This window comes from Panulirus ornatus, chromosome 11 (assembly GCF_036320965.1).
Source record: "Panulirus ornatus isolate Po-2019 chromosome 11, ASM3632096v1, whole genome shotgun sequence".
In the NCBI taxonomy this organism is placed as follows: Eukaryota; Metazoa; Arthropoda; class Malacostraca; order Decapoda; family Palinuridae; genus Panulirus; species Panulirus ornatus.
The window spans coordinates 7,683,406-7,709,093 of NC_092234.1; the positions used below are offsets into that span (position 1 = coordinate 7,683,406).

At 47.4% G+C, this 25,688-nt stretch overlaps 1 protein-coding gene across 1 annotated transcript; it reads right to left on the reverse strand.

Annotated features, from left to right (window-relative positions):
* Positions 1 to 758: 758 nt before the first annotated feature.
* LOC139751268 (uncharacterized) lies at positions 759 to 4,101 on the reverse strand. The gene has a single exon (XM_071666571.1). It carries the CDS (start codon positions 3,890 to 3,892, stop codon positions 3,257 to 3,259), a length of 636 nt encoding a protein of 211 aa, XP_071522672.1. The 5' UTR covers positions 3,893 to 4,101; the 3' UTR covers positions 759 to 3,256.
* Positions 4,102 to 25,688: the final 21,587 nt, after the last annotated feature.

Here is a 25,688-nt window from a genome sequence, read left to right on the forward strand (position 1 = left end):
ACAGCTGCTACTTAATGGCTTTTTTTTTTACGTTGAAACGGACCCGAAGCACCAGCGAACAGCTGCTGTTCGATCCTGGGTTCGTGTACCCATGGCTATAGGGGACGGTACTGGGATGGTTATCATAGTCCCATGGGTTAATCCCATCCAACTGGTAATACAGGCGCGAAATACACGGTTAATATAGGCTTCCATTACTGAAATGTTGGGTGGACTATTATTTTCCACTGTACTTTGAATGAAATTTGTGATGCAAATATTTTGTCTCTGAAGTGATTAATATTCTCTATTGTCTGTACCATTTGCTAACCTCAGGATGAATTAATAGTTTTCTTCGTTATCTCAATATATAAACTACATTTTTTAAGAGAACCACATTTTCATTATCAGCAAATCTAATCTTTTTTCTTTGACCAAACACAGTAAATTTAATGTTGGACATTAAGTGCCATGAATCTAAATAGCTGAGTGAATTTTAGTATCAATTTTTTTGTATGCTTAATGACCTATCATGAATGAAAGGTCAACTATCTTAATTGGTGATTTACGTACACCAATTATCCTAATTGGCATACGTAAATCACTGAGGTGACAGGTCATCTGCTCATTCTACCACAGAAGTCATTCATACTTAGAAAAAAGTTCAAAATATATAGACGTAACGTCAACTAAACCTATGTTAGATATCATATTCATTCATCAAACTTCACAACATAAAATCCACAAGAAACACACAAGGTTTTGTACATAAACACAAATCATTATCTATTTCTTTATTTCTTATCATATTAATATCACCCAAAAAAAATTGACACACAACAAATATATTATGTACAATATAAATATATATAAATATATATATATTACAACTCTTATGTTTATCGACGAGATAAATTTCAGAAAGATTGAACCAACACATAGTTATGCTCTTATTAAAGAGAGACTGAAACACTATACAGAGATGCATGAAGGCTGTCCCTCAAGGAATGTGTTGTCTGGTCACGTATACAGACAGACAGAGAAACAGTCTCAGGGTACAGAGAGAGAGAGAGAGAGAGAGAGAGAGAGAGAGAGAGAGAGAGAGAGAGAGAGAGAGAGAGAGAGAGAGAGAGAGGAGGGGGGGGGTCGGTCTGTGGTACTATATTCAGATGGGGTGACTAATGTAATTATCTTGACTCGTTTGTATCACTCACAAACAAAGGTGAGGGGGAGGGTTGTGGGGTATATATGAGAGGGACACCTTTGTTGATGCGAGTGGATGTGAAATAAGAATGGGACATTAACATAAGTGAAGCAAAGGGGTTTCCCAGAAGAGGACATATCACTAATCACATTCCACTAATGAAGGAGACAACAGGATAATGTCCTTGTCTTCACGTTAAAGACGAGCAGGACACAAACAACAACACAAACAACAACACAATTTCCATACCTATGGTTCTACATAGCATTAAAGCTCCTCTGAATGACAGGGACAATATAAATGGGAAGTGTAGCTAAGAAGAAAAAAATTAATTTTAAGGAAAATGTTCGAGGTACATGAAACTCCCTTGTCTCCACAGATGTTGGGGTGGCGAGCGATGCACGTAAGGGTGTGTGTGTGTGTGTGTGTGTGTGTGTGTGTGTGTGTGCTATAGTCCCACTGCTTAACACGAGGACACGATCGAATGTAAGTAAAACACTGTCGACGTTTGACCTATAGAGGGAACGCCTCTGTCTCTTTGGGGGAACAAAGGTGTGCGTGTGTGTGTCCGTCCGTCCGTCTGTCTGTCTGTCTCTCTGTCTCCCCTCTGTGGCTGATGACGGGTTGGAACACTCGCTCCGAGATGGTGTGCCATTGTGAGAGGTGATAACAGTCACACACGCACATACACACATATCAAAAGAGGGAACATGAAAGACAGATTTTCATGGAGTGCCTCACCGTAATACTGGGCTCCAACATTGTACCACTAGTCTCCAACATTGTACCACTAGTCTCCAACATTGTACCACTAGTCTCCAACATTGTACCAATAGGCTCCAACATTGTACCACTAGGCTCCAACATTGTACCACTAGGCTCCAACATTGTCCCACTAAGCTCCAACATTGTACCACTAAGCTCCAACATTGTCACACAAAGCTCCAACATTGTACCACTAAGCTCCAACATTGTCCCACTTGACTCCAACATTGTCACACAAAGCTCCAACATTGTTCCACTGGTCGTGGTGGCATAACACAGTCATATAATGTTCTTGACAGCAATATTCATCTTACGTTCTCAACAAAGTACCTATCCTCAAAATGACATTTTCCATCTATATCTGAAATACATTTTCTGATCCGCTTTCTCTCTTCATTTCTCTTCCTTCTCAAGGAAATGCACTGCCGTGTGGTGTCGTCCATCGTCCCCCAACACCCCAGCACTACACAAAGTGTAAGTGTAGTGGTGGTGGTAGGTGGGTGGCTACGTAAATGCGTGGGGAGAAATCAAAAAGGAAAATCAAACAGCGACGCTTCCTTCACCTCGAGGCTCTCTGTCATAGATATCAAAGAGATACGCGTTGTAGAACTCGAGAGTCAGGTCGATCATTCAAGGACGTATAATACCTGTAAGTTGTGACTGTGACTAATGAGGAACTTGAAGCGAAATGATTCTTCGCACTTCGATGTTACGTTCACCCAGATGGTGACACTGTTATCACACTATCTCTTGCACTGTTCCACAGGGTGAGAGTCCACTTGACTTCTTGATCTATGCCACAGGGTTGGAGTTTACTTTTCTTCTTCCACTGTGCCACAGAGGGGGAGTCCACTTTACTTCTTGCACTGTTCCACGGGGTGGGAGTCCACTTTACGTCTTGCACTGTTCCACAGGGTGCGAGTCCACTTAACGTCTTACACTGTGCCACAGGGGACGTCCACTTCGCTTCTTCCACTGTGCCACAGGGGACGTCCACTTCGCTTCTTCCACTGTGCCACAGGGGACGTCCACTTCGCTTCTTACACTGTACCACAGGGGACGTCCACTTCGCTTCTTCCACTGTGCCACAGGGGACGTCCACCTTCCTTCTTCCACTGTGCCACAGGGGACGTCCACTTTCCTTCTTCCACTGTGCCACAGGGGACGTCCACTTCGCTTCTTCCACTGTGCCACAGGGGACGTCCACTCTCCTTCTTCCACTGTACCACAGGGGACGTCCACTTTCCTTCTTCCACTGTGCCACAGGGGACCTCCACTTCGGATCATCACAGCCTTCACTTTCCGTCTCTATCTCACATTCATTGATCTAATTTTCAGAACATCTGACAATTTACTGTTGACTGACTTCGTGTTGGCTGGGGTTTCATTACCAATGTTCTGCTTACTTGAGCACACACGTCTCGACACTTTCACTGGCCTGAAGTAATCCGTACAGAGTTTCTGTGTCGCTGCTGCTGCTGCAACACCCTTACCAGGAACCTTATTGTGTAGTCTCTTGAGAGATTTGCCGTTTCTTCTGGGTGCATTACGGCTGGTGGTGGTGTTGGAAGTGGTAGAAGGGGCTTTCGAGGTGCGACAGGCGAGTGTCGGAAGCTCGTAGGCCTGTGGTACATTTTCATCCACCTCTTGCCACTCGTAGCGCCCCTCTAACGGCTTCCCGGACTGGAAATCGAAGTTCCATCGCTGGCAGTCAACCTGGGCGAGCTTATCCATCTCTTCTCGCACGAACCTGAGGTTCTCCTCGTGGTCTATGGGGCCGAACAGGTTCCTCCTGAGGTGGAGCGAGCGTTCCTGGCTGGAGGCCGAGCTTGGCAGGAACTGTCGTCGCAACTCCAACATTCTGCTGTTCAACAGGCGCTGTAGACTCATGCTGTGGCTGCTGCTGCTGCTGCTGTTATCTTCCTGGACACAGACCTGACCCATATGGGTGGGTGAGCACACTCTGGAGGAGGAGGAAGGGCTTGGGGGGCCAGCCGAGGAGAGGAGTGAGTGAGTCAGTGACCTGCTATCGGCGCGCGGCTCACGCTGTGAGTGTGTGTGTCGCTCTGTCGCAACTGGCAGAGTCGCGCCTCGTGCGTCGGTCCGTCCGTACCTCGCGGCTGCCCAGACGAATCTGACCCGCGGGACGGCGTCGACCGCGGGGCAGGGGGAACACGGGGAGGGGATGGGAGGGGGGGGGGGACTCAGGAAGCCCTGTGTATAGCGGGTGGGAGGGAGGGAGGCGAGGCGACGTGCTGTGTGAGCCTCCTCAGTGAGGTGTGGAGGCGAGGGGTCCCCAGCGTGACGGGAGGTAGAGCTGTGTTGGAGGGATGGTGGAGAGATGGTGGGGGAGGGGGAAGAGGGGGAGGAGTGGTGGTGTTGTTCGAGGGTAGGGGGGTTGTGGAGCAACGAGGAGGAGGCAAGAGCCGAAATGTAACACAAACGCACCTCTGTTCTGCTGACATGGTGGTGTTAAGACGTGAGCAATGACTCACGTTTTCTTGGCTAATAATGACGAAAGGTGGTGAGGTAGTGGAGATCGGGTGGCAGTGAGAGTGTTGGCGGAGGAGGACGGCAGCGCACCTGATGTGGGAGTAAACCCTTTGTAGATTACCTGGTGTGGTGGTATACCACAGGTGTGGCAGTGTGGTCTTCTAGTACACCTGTTGTGAAAGCGTATGTGATGTGGTAGTACCACAGTTGATCACCGGCCAGCGGGTACCGCCAGTCAAGCCATAACCATCCGTCAAGCCATCAACACACGTCATTACGACCTGGAAATTACTGGAAATGTCCCTGGAAGTGGACCTTGGTACTGGGGGGGTGGGATCATATTTTTCCCAAGACTTCTTCGGGAGTTTCTCTTGTCATCCTTTATGACTTCCACATTGGGGATCACAGGAACCTCTATGTCTTCTGGTTTTAGAAGACCATTTTCAGAGGTTCATCATGATAAGACGCGTGTCTTGTTTGGTGGTCTGGTTATGAGAGTCTGATGCTGCTGGCTTCATGAAGAGAACCTTCCATGATCACTACAAGAAGTAGTCCCAGGTCACAGATCTCACCCCGGCGTTGAGTCCTGCTTCAGGAGCGGCAGTCAGTCTTGCCTTCGATGAGCAACACTGGCTTATGTATGACGGAGGTCAGACGCTGGATCTGACGACCTCACTTATTTATCTATCGATCGAACGACAAAAGCGGTTAGCACGGAGGCTTGGCAAACAACTCGGGCTGGGTCTGGCCAAAGGGGTGGACTGACAGACGTCTCAGAGTAAACACAGTGACTTCAGTGGTTCATCATCTTCATGAACTGTACGTGGTTGATACTTCACACGTTTGCCTTGTCTCGAATTTTGGCCTCTTCCCAATCAGCGCAGCAGTCCACACCTTATCTATTACGCATGTTCTGTTTACTCGTAAAATTCTCCCCCTCCCCCACAGACATGGACGTGCTTATCGTCCTTATCACCCACACGGAATGCCATTCCTCCCACCCACTGCTTGAAAGCTTGTGGGTGGTAACTGACGTCCGTCAAGGCGTCTGATGGAGGGGTTTTTGCTTGACTAACGCCGCGACGGAACGGGTTCCTTGTGGCTCACAGTCTTTTGTCATGAAGGATCGGGGCCATGAGCATCATCCTTCCTTCCTCTAGGGGGACACACACACACACACACACACACACACACACACACACACACACACACACACACACACACACAGTCACCATTCCCTCCTACGTGAGAGTGCAGGGGTAGGACGACCTCCTGAGAAGGAAGAGGAGTCACACGGTTCTTGGCGAGACGGGGCAAAAGGGACCGGCTCGGCGTCAGGAAGAAGCCGAAGCACCCCCCCCCCCCCCCCCGGCGGTAAGCGAGGTACATAACGGTGCTCAGACGTGGCCAGCGCGACCCCTTAGCTCAACCGTGGCTGAGGAACGAGCCTTTGGAAATCATCGCCTCCTCCCTCGACGAGCCAGCGTGCTAGAGAATGCCTCTCACCCCAACGCCGAACGGTTCCTTTGCGCACCTTCTGCGCATACAGATGGCTCGTCAGGCGTTGCAAGAAAGGTGGTGCTTACAACGAGCCATTCGATTCGTTATGACTTCCTGTACATGATAAGTCATGAGACAGCAGCTGTGAGTCTCCATTGAGAAGATAGTTATGGGAAGATGGTATATGATGACGATGAGACAGCCATGGGAAAATCTCATGACTCAAATGGAATTCCCGTTCAGACTAGATGACCTTTACGGTACCGGGAACGTCGTCAGATACTGTGGGAACACATCTGGACTCTCACCCACCCACCCACCTCCTGCCGTGGCGACGTGAGACGCAAACACGAAGTTCCACCACCTCAACTACTTTAGGTGGACGGCGAGCGCGAGCCGTGTCACTCTCCTGAACATTACTGAAGATATGAGTAATGCCAGAGGATAGCAGGAACCTCCTGGTGTATTAGGTCTTGAGGATATGATCAGCCTCTTGGGGATTCGAGTGTATCATCCAAGCCTTTGAAGGGGTTTTAGGTGGGCGCTAGTGATCGTCATCTTTGTGAATGTCGCAAGGGGGGGTAAACAAACAAGGCCTCGGTCCAATTGATTGTGGGACCTGAAGCCAAGGCTGTGGTGGACCGGAACTTCCCAAGGAGGAGACGACGCCCTTCAAGGAGGAGACGACGCCCTTCAAGGAGGAGAAGACGCCCTTCAAGGAGGAGAAGACGCCCTTCAAGGAGGAGAAGACGCCCTTCAAGGAGGAGAAGACGCCCTTCAAGGAGGAGACGACGCCCTTCAAGGAGGAGAAGACGCCCTTCAAGGAGGAGAAGACGCCCTTCAAGGAGGAGAAGACGCCCTTCAAGGAGGAGACGACGCCCTTCAAGGAGGAGAAGACGCCCTTCAAGGAGGAGAAGACGCCCTTCAAGGAGGAGAAGACGCCCTTCAAGGAGGAGAAGACGCCCTTCAAGGAGGAGAAGACGCCCTTCAAGGTGATCGTGGTACAGATCGTGTTTGACTCTGGCCTGAACCGGACGCCTATATGTCGTCCATCAGGCTCCCCCCGGCCGGTTGTGTATAAGTGGTTCCTGCATCCGGAAAATCCGGAGTGGCCACTGTCGAAACAAGGGGGAGGGAAGGGAGGATCATCGACAACGTCGGCATCCGGAAAATCCGGTAATGTCTCTGTCGAAATACGGGAGTGAGGGAGGGAGGGGAGGAGAGGGTCGTGTATGTCTAGAACACTGGACGACCCCCCTACCCTCCACCTCGCTTGCATGGACGCTGAACGACCCTCTCTCTCTCTCTCTCTCTCTCTCTCTCTGAGGACTAAGCGCATGCGTAAGGCCACATGACCACACCGTCAGGGCAGCTGTACCGGGTCAAGGATTCCTCCCCCTCCTCCTCCTCCTCCGTGAGGCGACTCAGCCCGGTGGAACCGGTAAACTGGGCCACCTGACTGGCCCCCATCCATGCCTTGGTTCCTGGAAGCAAGATTGCTCACATAACTTTTTTTTTTTTTGCCCTCTTCCCTTATGACGGTCGGAATCACTATCATTTGGAGAGGCCGGGACGGGCCACAGACGCTGCGCGGGCACTGTGTAGCAAGTCTGTTCAGCTTCGACACACAGACACACACACATACACACACACACGCTCGAGTAGGGAAAAAAAAGGGGGGGGGGTGACGGTCCATCAAGAGACGAGCTCAATGGTGAGCTCTTTTACTTCCACCTACCCACCTCCCTCCCTCCTTCCTTCCCTCCCTCCTCAAGATGTAACACTGTGGTGTGAGGTTCACCAGGTCTCCGCCTAGCACGGGTCCCTTATGACACACACACACACACGGGTGTGGGGTCAAGCAGCAGCAGCAGCTCCTCGCACGTACACCTGTGAAGACTGAGGGGCGCCGCCCCTTCGTGTGGAGGACATTCCTGCCGGGGTGTGTGCGCTGACGATAAAACAAATGTCGACCCGTGACATTAAACACAAGGCTGTGTAAGACTGTGACTGAAGATATCAAGATACTCCTCCTAACTCTAGGTGTGTGTGTGTGTGTGTGTGTGTGTGTGTGTGTGTGATTAACATATCGTCGGCTGACCGCGGGGGAACTGAGGGATCTAACCCACATCTCAGTTATTCCAGACACTTCCCGCCTCGTGTGTAGTAGCTAGAGTTTGTGTGTGTGGGGAGGAGGGGAATCCACTCACCTAAATACCAGAAGTGCGACCTGAGGAGCCAGCGACCGTCCGCCACTCAGGGGCTGGCGATGAAGGAGGCCAGCGAACACGACTGTGAGAGGAGACCCAGAGGAGAGGCCCGTGTGTGTGTGTGTGTGTGTGTGTGTGTGTGTGTGTGTGTGTGTGTGTGGAAACCTCTGTACGTCACTGGATACGTGTGTGATGAGGGCAAACGAGGGAAATACTTAAGACAAACACGCATAAATACACACACATATATATATGTTGGCCCGGTATGCGGTCAAGGACTCGAGGCGTGTTGAACATTGCACACTTGTTCCGCATTCCTCTCTCTCTCTCTCTCTCTCTCTCTCTCTCTCTCTCTCTCTCTCTCTCTCTCTCTCTCTCTCTCTCAACGAGAGAAAGAGAGAGAGTCAAAACGAGCCTTTGATCAGCTAACCAACTGACCAACAATGAATGACGTAACGTGAACCACCTTCGATCAATACCCCTTTTAAAAGACTGGTGTTCAGAACCCGTTCAAAAATGAAGACATGGACCAGTAGAATGAACTCATGAACCGGATCAAAGGGTAATCAGTAGAGTCCCATATCCCACATGGGGTTAACTAACGTTTCCCTCCGTCCCCACAACAAAGATGGGATACTGTGGGATGTGTCAACACCAATGTATATGGCATGTAAGGTCGCCTTCTATACCAGGGCATGAACCCGGGCAGGCGTTCGAACCCATCTGTGATTCATAGTCAGCAACGCTACGCACCCGAGTTGGTCAAAATGGACGACCAAAAAAACGATAGAAAATGGTATGAAAGGAACGTCGTCTACTTAACCTCTTGAGTACGACTGTACGACACCTGAGCACGACGGTATACGACCCTCGAACACGATGGTATACGACCCCTGAGCACGACGATATACGACCCTAGAACATGACGGTATACGACCCTTGATCACGACGGTGTACGACCCTCGAACACGACGGTGTACGACCCTCGAACACGACGGTGTACGACCCTCGAACACGACGGTATACGACCCTCGAACACGACGGTATACGACCCTCGAACACGACGGTATACGACCCCTGAGCATAACGGTGAAGGACGACTCTTGGTTATTATGAATAACCCGGGCTTTGACGACCTCCCCCCCCCCCCCACACCCTATCTAAGCTCAGGCTAAGGCCAGGTTATGGCGACGGATCTGGAGCATGTGTGTGTGTGTGTGTGTGTGTGTGTGTGTGTGTGTGTGTGTGGCTGATGAATATTAATGACATTCCAGGTCATCCTAGGAACGAAATCCCCCCCCCCCCCCGCCCCCGTGGGGTGCGGGCAGACCCACCTACCCACCCCGCTCTCCCTTCTCCCCCATCACCTCCTCTCGCCCCCTCCTCCATCACCTCCTCTCGCCCCCTCCCCCATCACCTCCTCTCGCCCCCTCCCCATCACCTCCTCTCGCCCCCTCCCCCATCACCTCCTCTCGCCCCCTCCCCATCACCTCCTCTCGCCCCCTCCCCTCTACCCCTATTTACCTACACCTCCTAGAGACCCTATAGGCCTGGACCACAGCACCCCCCATCCAAACCCCCCCACTGTGGTGGGTATTTCCCCTCTTCCCTTAATTCTCAATGTCATATTCTATTCCTAGTATGAGTAAGGAATTCCCCACTCCCCTTCCCCTCCTCCTCCAAGACTGTTATCCAAACGTTCCTCATTCTCTTCCTCCTTCACCCCTCCCTCCCTCCCTCCCCAGTCCCAGGTCCAGGAGGGGGCGGAGGGGTGGGCGGGGGGGAGGGAGGGGGGAGCAAGCAGGGGGGGAGAGGAGCTAACAGGCCGCAGTGACAAATAGTGACCCCTCAGACATTCATGCTTTGGGGTGAGGGGGGGTTATAGATGGAGGGGGAAAGAGGGACATAAGTCTAGCCAAGTTTCCCTCCCTCAAAAAAAAGTAGAAGAAAACGGGGGAGAAAAAAAATTGAAGATATCTAACTTCACAACCAGGTTATGAAGTGCCTCTCACTCATGACCCCATTGTGTTTCATCTCCTGCTTCTGCTTCCATGAGTTTTGTGAGCCTCCTGCTGCTGCTGCCATCCATGGGAGGGTCTGTGAGGCACCCTACACACACACACACACACACACACACACACACACGGAGGTGAGAGGAGGAGGAAGAGGAGGAGAGGGGTCTTCTTCTTCGGCACCTCACTATTCACGGGAGGTCTTACATGCCTACAGGAATCATGAGAGAGAGAGAGAGAGAGAGAGAGAGAGAGAGAGAGAGAGAGAGAGAGAGAGAGAGAATGAGAGATTGTTTCCAGGGGCTCGACACGACAATTCGCTCTCAACACACCAATGGAAAGTCTTCCCATCTTCCGCTGTCCTCTCCATACGAAGACGTCTACTAATCCACATCACTACAGTGAACATCACCCCTTTAATGTCATTTTTACTTTATAATCGGATGAGAATTAAACTTTCCCAGGGATGAACGTGAGAGTGGGGGGGGGGGTAGGGGGAAGGGGGTAGGGGGTCGGGGGTATGGGGATGGGGGATGGGGTAGGGGGGATGGGGGAAGGGGGGGAAGGGGGGGGTAAGATGTTTCATGGTGAGAGAGGTATACACACCTTTCCCACCTCACCTGGGGGATGGGAGGTGGGATGGAACCAATTTACCTATCATTAACCCATTAACCACCATTATCCCATTAACTACCATTTACCCACATTAACCACCATTAACCCATTAACCAGCATTAACCCATTAACTACCATTTACCCCCATTAACCACCATTTACCCATTAATCAACCACCATTAACCCCATTAATCACCATTAACACCATTAACCCAATAACCATTAACCCATTAACCACCATTTACCCCCATTAACCACCATTAACCCATTAACCAGCATTAACCCATTAACTACCATTTACCCCCATTAACCACCATTTACCCATTAATTAACTACCATTTACCCATTAACCACCATTTACCCATTAATTAACCACCATTAACCCATTAGCCACTTTGACGGAGAGGGAGAGGAGTCCTCAGGTACACCATCCCTTCAGAGGTTTTGTGATCAGGTCGGAGTCAGCCACCCAACCACCCACCCACCCACCTTCCTCCCTACAGGAGAATCTACCACACACTCACACACACACACACACACACACACACACACACAAGGAAGTAATAAGGAGGACAGAATGATAAAAGGAGAACCAGAGGAAAGAAAACTTTAAGGAAGGAAAAAAAGAATAAGTAAAGAAACACAAAGGCCATAAAAGGGGACATTAGGAAAGAAATATGATAACGAAAACAGAAGAGAAACTAGAGAGGGCCTCATGACCACATGGCAGATGTTGCCTTCAAACGAACTGATGTAAAGGAGGAAAGAACTTTTTGTTCCTAGTATGAGTAGAACGTTATGTTATAAACGCTTCCTTCGGTACCTCGTTCATAGTTCGAGTTTTAAAGACGAAGCGAATATGACATCTGGGTCGTGAACATTCACAGTGGCCAAAGTCTATCTAATTTCCACCTAAGAAAGAAAGGAAAGAGATAGAAAAAAAAATAGATATACTGGTATATGACTTTATAGACTTTCCCAATCGCCTTTCCTATGAAAAAAAAAAAAATAGACATGAACTTAGGTAACCTACATCAGATTTCTATAATATTTCAGTAATACCTGGAGTTTCAAGGCTTCTATGAATGTATACTTTGGTTCTCATCATTCACAATGTCCAAGAATTTTCAACCTCCTTCACAAAAGAACAGGCACGCCAGCAGCTTCCTCAACCTCCTTCACAAAAGAATAGGCACGATTACTGCCTGAACCTCCTTCACAAAAGAACAGGCACGCCAGCTTCCTCAACCTCCTTCACAAAAGAACAGGCACGATTACTTCCTCAACCTCCTTCACAAAAGAACAGGCACGCCAGCTTCCTCAACCTCCTTCACAAAAGAACAGGCACGACTGCTTCCTCAACCTCCTTCACAAAAGAACAGGCACGACTGCTTCCTCAACCTCCTTCACAAAAGAATAGGCACGCCAGCAGCTTCCTCAACCTCCTTCACAAAAGAACAGGCACGCCTTCATCAAAAGAATAGGCACGCCAGCAGCTTCCTCAACCTCCTTCACAAAAGAACAGGCACGCCAGCAGCTTCCTCAACCTCCTTCACAAAAGAACAGGCACGCCAGCAGCTTCCTCAACCTCCTTCACAAAAGAACAGGCACGACTGCTTCCTCAACCTCCTTCACAAAAGAACAGGCACGCCAGCAGCTTCCTCAACCTCCTTCACAAAAGAACAGGCACGCCAGCAGCTCCCTCCCTCGCACTCACACGGGCACGAAGGTGGAGGATCCTTGTGAAGTGTTGAGTGGCATTGTCTGGAGGCGTCAGGCCATTACCGAGGCCAGGAAGACACTGGCTTCCCCTCTCTTTTGTTCGCTGGGGAGGAAATCACATCCTTCTCAAGGAGAGAATGACTCTTGTGTGTGTGTGTGTGTGTGTGTGTGTGTGTGTGTGTGTTTTAAGAATACTCTTGGGACCAAAAAACAAAAAAAAGATAGTGGGGAAAAGATGATACGGGAAAGATAGATATATATATATATATACCCCAAAAAAAAAAGACTTTACAAAAGATATTAATGAGTGGGGGGGAAACAGATACTACCAAAAAAGGAAGAAGTGTTTCTGGGGAAATAGTTATCCCTGAGGAAAAAAAAAAGATACTCATGGATTAAAAAAAGATACTCATGGATTAAAAAAAGATACTCATGATAAAAAAAGATACTCATGGATAAAAAAAGATACTCATGGATCAAAAAAAGATACGTCTTGAGATAAAGAGGAAAAATTATAACCCACCATCAGCATGACAGAGAGAGAGAGAGAGAGAGAGAGAGAGAGAGAGAAGGAGAGAGAGACAGAGAGACAGAGAGACAGAGAGAGAGAGAGAGAGAGAGAGAGCCTCCCCCTCCCCACCACCCCCACTCCTGGTAGCAGGGCAACGCCCTCCCCCCCCCACTCCCTCCCTCCTCCTCCCCTGGTAACACACGGACTCTCCCTTCCCTCCCTCCTCATCACCCCAGCACCATAGCAACCTCCCTCCCTCCTCCTCCTCCTCCTCTTCCTCCTCCTCCTCCTCCTCCTCTTCCTCCTCCTCCTCCTCCTCCTCCTCCTCCTCCTCCTCTTCCTCCTCCTCCTCCTCCTCCTCCTCCTCTTCCTCCTCCTCCTCCTCTTCCTCCTCCTCCTCCTCCTCCTCCTCCTCCTCCTCCTCTTCTTCCTCCTACTCCTCCTCCTCCCTTGGTCTCCCACAGCATCCATCCTCCCTCTCCCCTTCCTCAGGTGCCGCTTAAAATCACGCTCTGAGCTTTGTTCGTGACCGGAAGTCGTCTGAGCAGGTGCAGCAGCAGCCCCCCCCCTCCCCCCACACCTCTCTCTAAGGGGGGGTAGGGTAGGGTAGGGGTAAGGTGTGTGTGGGAGAGAGAGAGAGAGAGAGAGAGAGTATGAATCCCAAGGTAGGAAAGAGTCCACAACAGGGCAATATATATATATATATATATATATATATATATATATATATATATATATATATATATATATACTGACATGTCGAGCAAGTGTATTACAAAAAAAAAGACAGACACAAGATACATAAACCTTCTGCAATGTTAAACCTAAAAAAAAATGAAAAAAACTAAACTCAATTGTTATACCCAACTGTGCTGAAATTAAATCCAATTTGTACAAAGTATAATTAAGAGACATTTAAACATTAAAGATGATACCAGCAGGATAATATGATACAGTGAGTTGCATCAGTGACCTCATAAGGGTGTAGTGTAGGCCAGTTGTACTGTGGGGTCCGACCTTAAGCGGTTCGCAGTGCTACACCAAAAGTCATTTTCTTGCCTCTCTCTCTCTCTCTCTCTCTCTCTCTCTCTCTCTCTCTCTCTCTCTCTCTCTCTCTCTCTCTCTCTCTCCTGTCTCTCCTCCTGTCTCTCTCTCTCTCTCTCTCTCTCTCTCTCTCTCTCTCTCTCTCTCTCTCTCTCTCCCTCCTCCGTCCTCCGGACTCCTTCCTTCTCGTCACTGTCTCTCACTTGTCGCAAATCCTCACATGGCTATCTATATGTATCTGTATTCTACTTGACAACAATGAACACATCAGAACAGTCTTTTTATATATGCCTTTAACAGCAAAGGAATCTTCACGATAGCTACAGAGAAAACGATAATCCAATTGAGCGAAGCACATAAGGATGTGGAGGATCACTGATAAAAGCCATCGTAATGTTTTGGTAACAAATTTCTGAACAATAATGATGATAATAGTAATAATAATACCGTCGAGATGGCAACACTCAGTGTTGTCCTAGGGATAATTGGTAATTATAACCTATTATAAACAGAAGGTCACATCACCCCTTCGTTATCTACGGGGAAAATCTATTCTTGAAGCCGTTCCAGCGATGAAATTGTCCAACGCTTCGACATTTCTCTAACTGTGAAGTGAAACATTCGCTTCTTCTGGGTTCAGTGAACTCAACACTACATTGCATCCGCTGGTGGCATGTGGCAACTTCCAATCGGCCTACGTTAGCCAATCAGAGGTCTGTGTCGTCACCAACTTCTCCCAGATGACCAATCAGGATCCAGCTTACATATCCCCCCCAGCACCAAAATAAACCACATCTGCACAAGCGTAGCTTAAGGAAGGCGTAGTAAACCCATCCAAGAGTCAATGACATTAGTATACGCATTTTGTTACGAGGTTTAATTGTGGGTTTATGACATCCCGGAGGGAAGTAGACATCATACCTGTATATAGAGATATATGTAGATATACATATGGATACAGAGGAAGCAGGGAAGACATACGCACATGATGCAAAGAAGAGGGGGTTAGGGCTGGTGGTGTAGTGGAGGTCTATGAACTTCAGGATGAGCGGAGCCCCTGCCTTGCTCCGCTCCTGCCCTTGCCCTGCCCTTGAACTACGCTACCTTGCCTCCTCCCCCTTCCCCTTACCCACACCCCACCCACTACCTCTACGCTAGCTAGCCCCAGTCACTGCCCTCCAAAAGTAAGTGACCCTTAAGATGTCTTCGTCTCCCCCTAATGGAATTATTTCCCTAATTTCTATTCTTGCTTTAGGAGTTTATTAAAGCGTTCTGTGCTTGTGGCCCTGCCCTTACCTTGTTGTTCTTGTTACCCCCCTTGTCTGGCCCTAAGACCTTACGGGGCCCCGTCGTCATTCCTGGCCACGGACCTCACTGACTTTACCATTAACCCTGCTCTGCCCCGGAGTCCTTCAGGGCAACAATTATCCCGACTATAATTTACAGCTTGTGTTCCTGAAGTTGCTGACTTCCTCTAGGAGAGGTGCCCCCCCCCCAACACACACACACACACACACACACACACACACACACACACACACACACACACTTGTTTTAGTTTTCCTAAAACGCAACAAATTAGAAATCTGATTAAAAATCAACACTGACTAATTCTGGGAATATCTACCAAACCCCCCTCCTCCCATCTTCTTCACTTCTTACGTAGATCTATTAACAAGACCTTCTTCCAACTTACATACATCTATTTACAAGATCTTCACTTCTTACGTAGATCTATTTACAAGATCTTCTTCCCATTCTTACGTACATCTATTTCCAAGGTATAATTTTCGTGTGTGAGAAACCATCTCAGTGATCTCTTGGTTTAAGAGACAGTAGGAGGGAGATTATCTCGCTGGTCGCCAGATGGTTTGGTATGGTAAAGCCAGCCAGCCAACCAGCCAGCCAGCCAGCTAACCAGCCAGCCAACCAGCACCCAGCCAAGCAAGCCAACCAGCCAGCCAACCAGCCAGCCAGCCAGCACCCACCCAAGCCAGCCAACCAGCCAACCAGCCACCCAAGCAAGGGGTCATATAAAGACTTGGCTCTCTCCTCTCTCTCCTCTCTCTCTCTCTCTCTCTCTCTCCTCACCACTCCAATCTGATTTCTCTTGATGTTCGTAGTACACGTGTGAGCGATCTATCTCTTTTTTTTTGATCCTTGGCTTCTTACAGCCTTGTGTGTGTGTGTGTGTGTGTGTGTGTGTTCTAGCCCCCCCTCCCCCCCGCACCAGCCAGCTGGGAGAGACCCAGGCTACACCAACACAGAGCTCTGGTTAAACACGAAATCAGATGGAGGTGGAGTAATGACTGGGTTCCTCTCAACCCCAAACTCTATAATCACCCACATCTGGCACCCGCACGCACTCTGTGTGTGTGTGTGTGTGTGTGTGTGTGTGTACTCTGTATCCATATGCCATGCATAGTCGTTCTGATTTTTATCTTCTGTCATGCAATATGTCGTGTGAGTGTATATATACAATTCCTCACTGATACTACATCTATTGTGACGTCTACTATCTCTAATGTATATATATATATATATATATATATATATATATATATATATATATATATATATATATATATATATATATATATATATTCTTATGAGTCCACGGGAAAATGAAACACGATAAGTTCCCAAGTGCACTTTCGTGTAATGATCACATCATATAGGATTTGCATGCCCGTTAGTCCATTACAATCCCATGTCGTGACTGATGACGAACTTACCACAGACTTCATCCCTTAACCTCCACATCTCTGGGGAAATCTCAACCATCACCCCATATCCCCTCCCCCCTTACACTGGGGGACAATGATCATTCCACCCCCCCACCCCCTTACACCGGGGAACAAAGATAATTAGCATAATACGAGAGAGAGAGAGAGAGAGAGAGAGAGAGAGAGAGAGAGAGAGAGAGAGAGAGTTAACGGGGGGAGAGGGGTCAGTAGCATCACTACGGGGGGGAGGGGGGGGGGATGACCAGCGCGTAGTGCGTCATCAACCGCGGTGGGTGACCCCTGTGACCCGGGCGCGCACACACACACACACACACACACACACACACACACACACACACACACACACACAGAGGCGTATCCACCTCCTTCCCTTCTCGCTTCTCCATCCCTCCATCCCCCACACCTCTCCCCTGCTCCCTCCCGCACAAAGAAGGGAGGTGTCGTATTAATAATATAGAGGGACACACTCCGATGCGTCCATTTGTAGCGAGTGAAGAAACATAAGACATTTAAAGTTCTGGGCGACATGAAAAATGACCCTCAACATAGATCCACATTTGTACTTACTGAAGTGGAAAATGGAATAATCAAGGACCCACTGAGATGAAATGATGAATAAGGTGACAAAATACATCACTCATCTCTAACTAAAGTTTCAAAATGAAGCACTTGTCTCGAAATAAGGTTTCAAAATGAAGCACTCGTCTGTAAACAAGGTTTCAAAATGAAGCACTCGTCTCAAAATAAGGTTTCAAAATGAAGCACTCGTCTCAAAATAAGGTTTCAAAATGAAGCACTCTTCTCTAAATAAGGTTTCAAAATGAAGCATTCATCTCTAAATCAAATTTCAAAATGAAGCACTCGTCTCGGAATAAAGTCTCTAAAGATAATTCTATTACTTCTACTCATCTACATTTTCGTAAATAACACATAAACGCTATGTGGGAGATGATGTGTGTATGTGTGATTTCTAAAACACAAGAGCTTTTCTTTTTTTCATTTTGGATACACAAGAGTTTTTTGAATAGGTTTTTTTTTTCACCCTTGTACAATATTCCCGATGCCTTTAAACACGAAACTGTTTAGCCAGAAGTGTGAGGAGGAAAAGGAGGGGTGTGTGTGGGTTGTCTGTTGTCATTCACGAGTTAATTACGTTAATTACACCTGCCATTAATCGAAAGCTAATGTGCCCATCCTTCTTCTCTCCCCCACCCCACACCCTTCACCCTCACTTCCTGAAACATCAACTTAAAAACAGTGTACACTACAGAACAACATAGGCGTTACTTAAGGCCATACTATCACTTCATTAAGTAAAAGTATACACTACAGAATAACATACGCGTTACTTAAGGCCATACTATCACTTCATTAAGTAAAAGTATACACTACAGGATAACATACACGTTACTTAAGGCCATACTATCACTTCATTAAGTAAAAGTATACACTACAGAATAACATACGCGTTACTTAAGGCCATACTATCACTTCATGAAGCAGTATATCCCAGAGAGCCAGAGTATAGTGTATGTTCGTAGACCTCCACAGATGGTAACAGGAACAAAGCAGAGGTTAATGGATATTTCTCTTTCTTTTGGCCCTCACTTGCAGCTTTCATGATTAGGTCATGGCCAACCTAAGCCAACCGCTCCACCAGTTCTGTGTTTACGATGACGCCCCCACAAGCACGACGCGCGTCAACAGCCCTAACGAGATAATTCTCATGTGGGTTTCGAGGTTTATGATTGGCTGTGCGTCACCACACAGGCGTGTGCTAAGGATCATGATTAGGAGGCTAACAGCGCGATGGCTGGAAAATGAAAACATGGTACTGCAGACACACACACACACACACACACACAATATTCGACCGCTGCTGCGCGATAACCCAGTGCAGCAGACAAGCCACGGTGCAGCAGACAAGCCACGGTGCAGCAGACAAGCCACGGTGCAGCAGACAAGCCACGGTGCAGCAGACAAGCCACGGTGCAGCAGACAAGCCAAGGTGCAGCAGACAAGCCACGGTGCAGCAGACAAGCCATGGTGCAGCAGACAAGCCACGGTGCAGCAGACAAGCCACGGTGCAGCAGACAAGCCACGGTGCAGCAGACAAGCCACGGTGCAGCAGACAAGCCACGGTGCAGGAGACAAGCCATGGTGCAGCAGACAAACCAGAGTGCAGCAGACAAGCCACGGTGCAGCAGACAAGCCATGGTGCAGCAGACAAGCCACGGTGCAGCAGACAAGCCACGGTGCAGCAGACAAGCCACGGTGCAGCAGACAAGCCACGGTGCAGCAGACAAGCCATGGTGCAGCAGACAAGCCACGGTGCACCAGACAAGCCACGGTGCAGCAGACAAGCCACGGTGCAGCAGACAAGCCACGGTGCACCAGACAAGCCACGGTGCAGCAGACAAGCCACGGTGCACCAGACAAGCCATGGTGCAGCAGACAAGCCACGGTGCACCAGACAAGCCACGGTGCAGCAGACAAGCCACGGTGCAGCAGACAAGCCACGGTGCAGCAGACAAGCCACGGTGCACCAGACAAGCCACGGTGCAGCAGACAAGCCACGGTGCAGCAGACAAAACCCCAGCACAACAGACAAACCACTATACTGCAGACTAGAGAGGGAGGGTGCTGCAAACAAGCCCCCGGTGCTGCAAACAAGCCCCCGGTGCTGCAAACAAGCCCCCAGTGCTGCAAACAAGCCCCCAGTGCTGCAGACAAGCCACAATCCTGCATCAGAACCCTGAACATAATCACAACTGAATTAGAACAGCGATAGATATGCTCAAGTTCACAGCAATCCACAATGAGAGAGGAATTTCCATGTGGAACTGGACATTAATATATATATATATATATATATATATATATATATATATATATATATATTGGAATGAGTGTGTTAATCAAGTACTTACACACAAGTATGGGTTATGTACAACACTGCTCAACATTTCAGTCTTTGAGAAACTGCTTGTTGAAGCATGTCGTCTTGTGCTCTGAATAATTAAATATACATCAATAAACAGAATCGTAATCAAGTAGTAATTAACAATCTAAGAGGTATAAGTTCTTAATAACACTACACACACACACACACTTAACCCTCTTAAAACTACTGCCTTAAGTAAATAGACAACTTACTTAGAAAATTATGAATGAATTGGTATACGCGAAGATCAAACAAAAAATAAAGACAAACCAGTGTAGTTCAGACTAGGGGGGAAAAAGTAGTTTTAGTGATTTGTGCCGATTCATACACGTCTGTGAACTGCCCTCCTGGGACGAGGGAGGGAGGGAGGGAGGGAGACACCACGAAGAGGCTGGAGGGGAGGACTGGTTCAGCTATTTACCCAGTGGTTTTAACTATCACACACACACACACACTCGTCCTGTAGTTGGAGTGTCCAGTCTAGATTTCCCCCCAAGCGGTTCGGGGGTCTTACACTGCGTCCGGGCCGGTGTGATGAAAATGTTTTTACCCAGTCTGCTTGGTTGGTTGGTTGGTTGGTGGTACGACAATAGCTGTGGTGGTGGTTGGTTGGTGGTAGTGGTTGGTGGTTAAATTGTTACAGCCTTGGGTTGTTCAAGTAGTGGGTGGTAGTGGTTGGTGGTTAAATTGTTACAGCCTTGGGTTGTTGAAGTGGTGGTTGGTGGTGGTGGTTGTTAAACAGCCTTGGGTTGTTGAAGTGGTGGTTGGTTGTTAAACTGTTACAGCCTTGAGTTGTTGAAGTGGTGGTTGGTGGTAGTGGTTGATGGTTGAATTGTTACAGCCTTGGGTTGTTGAAGTAGTGGTGGTGGTGGTGGTGGTTGAATTGTTACAGCCTTGGGTTGTTGAAGTGGTGGTTGGTGGTGGTTGAATTGTTACAGCCTTGGGATGTTGAAGTGGTGGTTGGTGGTGGTGGTGGTTCAATTGTTACAGCCTTGGATAACCCTCAATCTTTAGCACTTGAATGATTAGTTAACTCGTAACTATCATATCCTCCTGGTTCTATAATATCTGCAATACCTCAACTGTGTATTTTCGGCCTATAAGCTCCCTAAATCCAATAACCTGTTAATTTGATTATTCAATTGAATTACCGACACACAGAGATAAAAGTCCTTCGATCCGAGGCCACTGTGATCCTTAGGTTACATTTAATCTTGTATGGCCAACAGCTACTGTAAGAATGCAGTGGGAGGTACCTATAGGTAATACAATACTGTATGGCCAGAGGAGAGGCCAGTTCACGGCTACTGTAGTGCTGATGGACAGGCATCAGCACAGAGTGTATGGCCACAGTGATCCTATTTCACGGTCATTTCTGAGAGACATCAGTTATGGCCATAGGGAAGGCCAATTCATGGCCACTATAAATAACAACTGAGAAGCGTCAGCCTATATTGTATATGGGCCACAAGGGAAGGCCACTATGGGCCACTACAGCACACCCCAAAGAAACGAAAGCCACTAAGCCACACAACCAGTGTGGCCAGAGGAGAAGGGGCAACGCTTCTGTTGTGACGTCCGCGGAGGAGGAGGAGGAGGAGCACCTGTGTTTATGGTCGCGCAAGACAAGAGGACCTCGAGCTAATCCTGTTGAGGTGTGGGGGAACTTGCTTGACCACCAGGTCTGGCTACTGTCTACCGTCAGGTGGATCTTGGACCTTGGCCGGCCAGGCTCAAAAAACGAAGGTGCTCATTTTTTCTTTATTAGGGACATTTAAAAGGTCTTCTGTTCCAAAGTCCTCATCCCAGCTAGGCTAAGCTTAATGAAAGTATTAAGAAAATAAGACTGGGGGATGTATGAGGGATCGAGACCTAAGTATGGGGGGGGATCGAGACCTAAGTATGGGGGGGATCGAGACCTAAGTATGGGGGATCGAGACCTAAGTTGGGGGGATCGAGACCTAAGTATGGGGAATCGAAACCTAAGTATGGGGGATCGAGACCTAAGTATGGGGGAATCGAGACCTATGTATGGGGGAATCGAGACCTACGTATGGGGGATCGAGACCTAAACAGAGAGGGGTCAAAGTAATCGAAGAGTTATTGCAGTAGGTATGATGCCTTTTACAGCAAGACCCGCGCTATGAAGCAATATGGCGAAGACTCGCTCACGGAAACTACGACGCAACTCGTCATTTACGAAAGACGGTCGCGTTTGGAGACCCGGACGTAGACGGTAAGAACGACACCCCAAAAACCTGAAATGGTTCCCCTTCCCTCCAGGAGGCTGGGAACTGGGGGCCCTGTATGTGTAGTATGCCGGGCACATGTATGGTATGTGTCTTATCAGCAAGACATCTAGGTCGCTCTGTTCGCCGTGGACATTATCGAAATACTTCGGTGGCCCTGCGATGCATGTACGTAAAGAGCCGCGAGTCCTCGTAGAAAACGTATATATATGGTCACAAAGGTGTGTGTGTGTGTGTGTGTGTGTGTGTGTGTAGATTGGTAGCACCTGTCTACACTTGTCTGTCCCCCGATGCATTTCCAAACCATCTACCTTAGAATGACGTACGCGACCTTGCACAACCTTACTTTACCTTACCCTCGGAAAATATAGGTAAAAAAAAAAGCACCCACACATATATACATGTAAGTTCGCCTTACATTTTCGTGTGGGAACGATTCTGGTGGCGAGATCGTAGGTATGGTGTACCAGAGGCCAAATGAGGTGGTTGGAGTAGTGTTAGTTGGTGCCTGTTTGGAGTAACATGCCTTGGTAGTTAGCTAGTTAACTCAGATGGCCTAAGATTTGTAGAATGCAGACCAACCCTTAAAAAAAGAAAAGAAATGTATTCTGAATACCCAAAACAACTCTGTCAACACCGCCTAATCTGAGAGTAACTTTCATGTATTTAAAAAAAATATATCACATTTATCGACATAGAAATCTGATGTGGAATTCCTTTCCATTTCTTAAAGTCTCAAATATTTTTTTTCCCCCCTGTGGCCGAGATTCCCTCTGGCCACAGAGGGGTCTTGTACTCGGGTAGAAAAAAAATAAAAAATAAAAAAAACATTCCCACACATCATCGCCTGACCAAGATGGATCATCCATTGGACTCTCACGCCTCCCTCCACCTTCTCACGGTAACACATATGTCTCAGCTGGTCGCAAGGTCACCTGGTATCACTAACAAGCCGGTTGAAACCTGATTCCATTAATGTTATAACGAAAAGACGTCCAATGTTATAATGAAAAGATATCGTCTCGCTGACGTAAGAACACAGTTGTGCATTTACGTACATGCCATGTTCTATATTCGTATGTATGCCGGGTTAACTGGCTGTTCGGGTGAGATCTAGGCCTAACAGCTGCTTCGGTAGTTAAGATCGTTAACGTCAACCCACATATATCAACCGAAAAATCTTCATCATCTTATATGCACTCTTTCGCAATGCATGTGACTTATAGATACGATACGTACATATGTATAACTTAAGTCTGAATAGACAATCAAACCCTATAAACAAATTAACCAAAACCGAAACATATTTGCAAACAATCCAACTGTACAAACAATCAATAATGCATTTGAAAACAAGAAAAAAAATCATACAAACCATCTTTGTATAATACAATAAACCATTCCAAGAAACTATATAAAATTGGACATGCGATTATCAAATAATATACAATGTATATACAATAAAATATAAGGAAAATCCATGCTGAAAAGAAAGTAACTGTCACTACGGGTAATTAAGCTAATCATCCATTAATTACGAAACAAATTAAAAGGTAAATGTAATTAGAAGCAAGTTTACATTGCATTGAATATGAACACTCCTGATTACTGCCTTTATTTTTTGACAACATTTTAAGGTCTAAGATGATTTTAAAAACTACAAAAAAAATTTATATACGTACTGATTCACTTACAAATACGTTCAGAAATTGTGATTATTTTTATAGAGTTTTAACAAATTCCCTTAAAAATCCTAATAGCGTGTGGGGAAGGCTTGGATACCAGTGGCAAAATTATAGGTTTAATAACGTGAAAAAGTTAAATTAGATAGAATAAGAACTGACACGATGTTCACAAGAACTTGACAGGGTTTTAACCGTATCATTCGAATAGTAAACATTGGATCGAAGTTTCGAAAATGAACGAACAGCGTTACGAAACATATTCTGAATCACGAAAATATGAGTCATATTTACTCCCATATTTTTTTCCCTATTTGAGCGACTTTGAATCTTCGAACCGGTGAATATACGACAATATTCTCTTCATTCTTCAGCATGGATCTTCCTTCCTGGACACAACATGACACTCCTGAACTACGCTTACCTCGACACTCGTGTTCGGTACCAGGGTTCGAGTCTGCTCCGAGCTATAGAGATGCAGACAATCGCTGTCGTAATTTTCTTCTTCTTTTCGTTCATAAGATTTGATTTAGAGTTATGTGGTTACTCCACGAATGATATCCGGCCTCATGTCACACATCGTTTAGAAATAGAATTAGACCATGTTGAAGTATCCACGATCACTGGGTCTGACAGAAGACATGGTTCCTCCCAGACACCGTTTTCTGTCATTCAAACCACAGTACCTCTCCTCCCTCCACCAGTCTATAACACTAGACATACTTACTTATCAAGTAACCAGTTCACTTATACTTCAGTCTTCTTTCATATAAGTACGCACTTCACTTATAAAGTTACATAAACACTGACGAAGGTAGAATTAAGAGAAGTCTACCCACACTCCGTGTTGTGGTGTCACCGGTGAGGGAATGAACCATCGTTTCGGTACAACGGGGTTCGAGGGGGTAGTCAAGCCAAGGAGCTCAAACGACCTACGTCATGAGCGCTTGTTTCAGAGGGTCGAATGATGTGGTTCTAAGGCACTTCAACGTCCACACAACAACCCCCACCTGATGTTTTTATTTTTTGAATATAATGAACACAATTCTTACGAAATCTAACTTCTGTTTGTGGTTCAGTGTGGTCTAATCTCAATTATGTCCCTGATCGACTTGATAAAAGAAATTTAGCTATTCTTAACTACATATCCACCGAGTCACGGCGTACTTTAAATAGGTATATGCTCTCTATGTCCAGGTGTATTACGACATATATACGCCCAAAGCGCATACATCGTTACGTACATACGCCTACTTGAGACAAGTCTATGTTGAATGTGGAGCCTGGAAGGCTATAGAGGGCGTGAGATCACATATCTTTATTATCTTTACAACGAAATGTATTACGTTACGATCCCTTAGGTACGACGGCGCGAGCTTTGAGAATACGACGGTACGACCTTTAAGAATACAACGGTACGACCTTTAAGAATACGACGGTACGACCTTTAAGAATACGACGGTACGACCTTTAAGAATACGACGGTACGACCCATGAGCACAAAGGTGCGATTCTGGAACACGCCTGTTGTAACGCCGCTACACGCCTGTTGTAACGCCGCTACACGCCCGTTGTAACAACGGAAAAGGCCTTCTCGTCAGATACGAGAGGGGGGGGACGCCAGCAGCCGATCTGTGACGACGGCGCTCGTTGGGGGGGGGGGGGGGGGGGGGGGGGGAACACACGCACACCCTCTCCCATTCTAAGTCGTGAGTTACGCTAGTGAACTTTGTGCCCATCACCGAGCGTAGAGGAGGAGGAGGGACACACACACACACACACACACACACACACAAAACACCATCGTCCAAAAAAAAAAAAATATATAAAGGTATCTTACGCAAACATTGCTCAACTATGAACACACACACAAAAAAAAAAGTATTTAGAAGGATATATTTACGTTTCCTTGAGCGGCCTGGAAAGGGGATTGAGGGAGGGGGAAGGGGAAGGGGAGAAGGGAAAGGGGGTGTTCTGTGTTGTTGACACGGGGGTGGGGGGAGGGGGGTGA